Here is a 5539-nt window from a genome sequence, read left to right on the forward strand (position 1 = left end):
CAAAAAATTCTACATTAATAACTCCATCAGGTCTTGGGTCCCACACCTGACAGGCCCTGTCCCCAAGATGGAGGGTGATCAGGTGGTGCTTAATGCACAAATATTTGTGCAATCATATTGCACCCGATCTTTTCACTATATATTCAGTCTACTTTCCAAGCATATTCGTGCAGTTTGCGCTTGGCATAAGAGGTGATAAGTGATCCTATTCATGGCTAACAAAGCTGATGGAGCGGTGGATTCGGGGAAATCAGGCTCCTTGCAGCCATCCATCAATCTGTTCTCGCTCGATTTTATCCTTCGGATCTTTGCATTGGCATCGACAGTTGCAGCAGTCATCGTGATGGTCATATCCAAGGAGACCAAGACCCTTCAGCTGCCATTGCTCCCTCCTGTGACCATGGATGCCAAGTTCAACTATTCTCCTGCATTTGTGTACGTCTCTCTCTCTCTCTCTCTCTCTCTCTCTCTCTCTCTATATATATATATATATATATATATATATATATATATATATATATATATATATATATATATATATATAGGGTGTATCATCAGATAGGATCTGTGAGTGCACGTCACCTTGTGTTTGGGACTTTGCAGGTTCAAAACCCAATGGTATGGTCTGCCTAACCCAGCTTGCCTGTCTAAAAAAAGATCACTACACTTACCCCAGCTTGATCATCCAAAAAAAAAATGATCACTACACTTTCTCTAAAAATGCATATTCACACCAACGGGGGCTCGGCTTGTCTGGCAGGAGCAGTTAGTAAACGTCAGGTTGTGTTGGGACGTTGCAAGTTCGAACGCCAAATGGTATGGCTGTATAACTGGTAGGGGTCTGCCTAACCCCAGCTTTCTCTGTAAAAAAAAAAATGCATATTCACAACCTAACCCATGACTCAACTGTCCAAATACCACCTTAACAAATCGTTAACCTTATTCCATCATGTCATGACCAAGATCATGAACTCCCAATACTTTGGAGTTCATGGTCTTGGTAGCGTTTCATGTGCCTTATCCAAGCTATGAATATATTATGTAAGATTACTAGTATTTTTAGCCTTATGGATGTGTATCTAACCTCACCTCAGTTTGACCTTCCTAAGTTGGATCTCACTTTTTGTATATGAACTCGATAAATTTACTCTTCAATGCTCTAAACTAACAGCACTCAATAAGGGCCCCAACTTTTTTAGGTATGTTGAAAAACCAACAGACACATACACACACATGCATGTGCACCCATGCATACACATGGACATGTGCACCCACACGCATACACAAGCACACGTACATACACACATGCACGTGCACACACACGCACGAATATGCACAGGGAGATGGAAAAGAAGCCAAAGTGAAGTAACTATTGTCTGTGATGCAGCTATTTTGTGGTGGCAAATAGTGTGGCTTCTCTTTACAACATCTTTGCTGTCATTGTTTCGGGACTCTTGGTCACCAAAGCTTGCCCCTCCAACAAGACCTTGTTTCATTTGGTTGTGCTTGACTCGGTAAGCAAAATAAGCTAGCCTCATTAATGCTACCTACTACTATAATTAATTACATTAATTACTTTTATTACTATTAATTACTTCATTTATAAAAGAAATTATTATTATTATTATTATTATTATTACTACTACTACTGACTGCTACAGTCATGGTGGTCACGGTGGTATGCTTCACATTTTATATCTAAACCTTTTGCGTTTGCAGACCAAGTACTTCAATCATTTGTTCCCCACTCCATTATATGATGTAAAATATATTCAAAATATATTTATTACCATTTGATGTGCTTATAAAAAAAAACATACATTTTTTAAAAGTTGGAAAAAATAAGATTTTATATCTAAACCTATTGCGTTTGCAGACCAAGTACTTCAATCATTTGTTCTATGATGTAAAATATATTCAAAATATATTTATTACTATTTGATGTGCTTGTTTGAGCTGAGCCAAGTCGAATGCTAGTATTCATGTTTGTCTTGCCGTCGTTGCCGAGCCATGAGCCGCTCGAGATGAATCATGAGGTGAATTGGCCATTTAGTGGTGCATGTTGATTATTCTTACATATATGAGATGCTTTACATCACGTTTCTGTCGAATGGACATGACACAAATTTTGCTGACATTACTGCTATTAAAATATTTGTTTTTTGCAAGAAATTGCTGTTAAAATAATGATCAACGCCATTAATGAATAATTAAGACAAGTCGCCTACTAGCCTATATTTTCAGTATATACTATTATTATTTCTTGAATTTGCTGATACACTTCACTGCTATTGGGATTCTTCCTTCTTCTTTTTTGCATTTTTTATGCATTTCCTGCTCAATCAGGTCTGCCATACATATGAATTCATTAATATAAGGTATCTAGGGTTAAGACAGAGGGACAAGTTTGGTGCAATGGGATGATACCCCGTGAAAGCAGAGTAGTAGTTGATCTGCTTTTGCACCACCACAGTGGTTACCCATGTGGTTAGCAGGGTCTTGTGTCATGCTGAAGGCCCCGGATCAAATCCCAGTAGCACATGGGGCTGTCATTGCCTTGTCATGGTTGGGGCACATAAGGCTGGGCGGTTGTGTCCTCAACCCAAAGTTTTACATTGCGACCTGGTTGTCGGTGAGGGTTTTCCTTCATCGTCATAAAAAAAAAAGCAGTTGATCTCTCTACCTTTATACATTAATTCCTTTGCTCTTCTTACCATGCATCCAAAAATGAGTCTTTAGCCGGCAAGGTCAGCTTGGTGTTCACAGATTCAGAGTTACATGCCAAGCCTTCATACACTGATTTCCTTAGCCATTGCTAGTGTTGTGGAACTAAGTTGGTCAAATTGGGGATGTTGTGTAGTTGATGGCAGGGTTGGTGGCCTCTGCTACAGGTGCTTCTACTGCCATAGCTTATGTTGGTTTCAAGGGCAACTCTCATGTGCAGTGGAATAAAGTCTGCAATATCTTCAGTGGCTTCTGTCGCTATGTTGGGAGTTCATCTGTTCTCGCTGTCTTTGCTGCCATCTGCTATGTATTGCTCGTCGCGCTTTCTACATACTCGCTTTATCGGCGCAGCCACTGACTGGCACGCCAAAGCAAAGCTGGGCCTAATGTGTTGGCCATACAATCAGTGGTGCTGTTCCATTTGGCTATTCTGGGCGTTGTTTGTTACGTTTATAACTCTGCTTGTTGGTGCATGGGCGTGTGATTGTGTATAGATGGAACTCATTCTCAAATCCTAGTGCACTTATGCTTTCTTTGCTGTTAGTTGAATCTTTGTGTGCACGTGTGTGTATATGTGTATGTGCATGTGCATGGGAATTTAGACTATGAAAAGGAGAGATCTTATCAGATCTTGATCTGATCGATTATCCTTTAGCTTGTCCAATTTAAATTGCAATTGATTATGGGATTTTCATATTTAGGGTTCTTGCTCTATTACTTTAGCTGGAAAGATGTGACTCAAGACAAAAGATATGCACTATAGTGATGAAAACGGATCGGATATTGGCCAGGTCTTGACCAACATTATATCCATTTTTGAAAAGAGAGCCTAGATCTGGATCTGATTTCTATCTCATAGTGAAGTTCTTGATCCAGTTAGGATATGAGTTTCTGTGGTGGTGTGTCCTATGAAAATGGGTGAAACCATTCGGTTTACATGGAAATGGTTAAATTGGTTGGGTTAGATGCGGTTCTGATCCACATTCAGCTTTATTTCATTACCTAGATCAGGATATATATATATATATATATATATATATATATATATATATATATATATATATATATATATGGTGCGGATAGTGCTAATTTTTTATATTTCAAGTCATGTTGAATTGGTAAATCTGACGTTATAGATGCGCTCAACATGATCCATTTGGTGACTGTTGGATCATATCTTTTCAATGAATGAAAAAGTAGGATTTTATGAATCTTTAAATTTATGAAAATTTTGAGCCGTTGATTTTTGAAACTTTATAAAAACTTGCACTATTCCTACTAAACAAACCAAGTAGATCACATCTGTAAGGTTAGATTCTAGAAAAAATAATTAAAATATGAAAATTATAACTGTCTACGTCTTAAGAGGAACTAATCACTATATATATAAAAGTTCTTAACCCTAAAATGACCTCTCTTTCGATCCTTCCTCTAACAAAGGCAGTAGCGGCAGCGGCGGTCTGGCGAAAACCCTCTTCTCTCCTTTCTCTCCTTCTTGGTCCAGCCGAAGGCCTCTCTCCTTCCAGCAGAAGGCCGCAGCGGCGGTCTGGCTCATGCCTTCCACGTGACCCCTTTCTCTTCTCGCTCCTTTCTCTCTTTTTTGGTCCAGCAGAAGGCAATAGCGGCAGTCCGACGTAAGCCTCCTGTGTGACCTATTTCTCTCTCTCCTTTCTTATTTGACGGAAAGTGGCAACAGTTGGAAATAGGTTCAAACTACATAGGATGGGGACAAGAAGCGAGGATTAGGCGGGGATGGGGACGACGGTCATTTTAAGTTGGGGGGGGGGGGGGGGGGGAGGGTTGTGTATGTTCTCCCCCGATGATTCACTGAATCCCACGTCTGTGTTCGGGGGTCTGAATGAGCACCACGTATACAAGCACATGGGATTCGTATTCCCGTGTATGTTGACATCACTTAACATTGGAGTCTTGGTGTGGTTGCAAAGACTTAAGTACCCTTTCTTGCTATTCTTCTTATAAAACGATGGTTTGAGAAAATCAAAAAAATGCCCTTCATTCAAAAAAGAAAAAACAAACGGTTCAAAAAAAGGACAAACATGTCCTCCATCCAGAAAGTCGAGGATGATGTTGACTCTTTAAAGTCTACACAGCGAAACGAACCTTAATCGTTTCGTCAATGGTGATTCGGCGAAACGATGGTGAGCCGACGATCCGATGGTGAGCCGGCGATCTGATGGTCATCCGGCGAAATGAACCTGAGCCATCAAAAATGTATGTTTGAACTTTTCATCGCCATCTTCTTCTTCTTCCTTCTTCGTAAAACACTGTAAAACCCTCTCTCTCTAGAGAAGAAAACAAGAGAGGCAAAGAGTTCCTCCTGGAGAAGGCCATGAACATCAACCCTCTCACTCTCTCTCTCTTCTCTTTCTACTTCTGTGCACATCCAACAGACGATCCTACATTGCTCCATCAAACACCAACTGACCTGCACACTAACTGTAGCATCATTCAACTTGATGAGTTATGGAGCCTGATTCATAGTTTTTGCCTTTACAGGAGGGGGTTTGGGGGATCCTCCCAGCGTGGGTAGCATTATTAAACTTGATGAGTTGTGGAGCCTAATTTAGAGTTTTTGCCTTTCAGAAGAGGGGTCCAGAGGCTCCCCCCGGTGCGTGTCCCGCTTTTAACTATCGAAAAAGAGCAATAAAGTGTTTTGTTTAATCGTGGGGCTCATGTTTCCTTCGGTTGTTTCTTGCTCGAGGTTTTCGTAACACCTCTTCCCATGATTTTTCTATTTTTCTCTTTATGTTTCTTTCATATAATTTTTTTAATGACTCCCCTACAGCGATTTTTA

The 5539-nt window shown here is 40.2% G+C and overlaps 1 protein-coding gene across 1 annotated transcript; it reads left to right on the plus strand.

Moving 5' to 3' along the window:
- Positions 1–211: 211 nt before the first annotated feature.
- Positions 212–3122, plus strand: LOC149820741 (CASP-like protein 1D1). Its single transcript, XM_089981850.1, has 3 exons — positions 212–435; positions 1388–1514; positions 2861–3122. The coding sequence occupies exons 1-3, from the start codon at positions 212–214 to the stop codon at positions 3080–3082; spliced, it is 573 nt and encodes a 190-aa protein (XP_089837976.1). The 3' UTR covers positions 3083–3122.
- The last annotated feature ends 2417 nt before the right edge of the window (positions 3123–5539 follow it).

The sequence above is a fragment of the Nuphar pumila genome, chromosome 12 (assembly GCF_984573655.1).
Source record: "Nuphar pumila chromosome 12, dmNupPumi1.hap1.1, whole genome shotgun sequence".
Classification (NCBI taxonomy): Eukaryota; Viridiplantae; Streptophyta; class Magnoliopsida; order Nymphaeales; family Nymphaeaceae; genus Nuphar; species Nuphar pumila.

Bases quoted from the DNA above. Each gene is read 5' to 3' on its own strand.
- LOC149820741 (XM_089981850.1), top strand. From the start codon at position 212: ATGGCTAACAAAGCTGATGGAGCGGTGGATTCGGGGAAATCAGGCTCC. The intron at 436-1,387 runs GTACGTCTCTCT...TCTGTGATGCAG, and splicing joins AACTATTCTCCTGCATTTGT to CTATTTTGTGGTGGCAAATA. The intron at 1,515-2,860 runs GTAAGCAAAATA...GATGTTGTGTAG, and splicing joins ATTTGGTTGTGCTTGACTCG to TTGATGGCAGGGTTGGTGGC.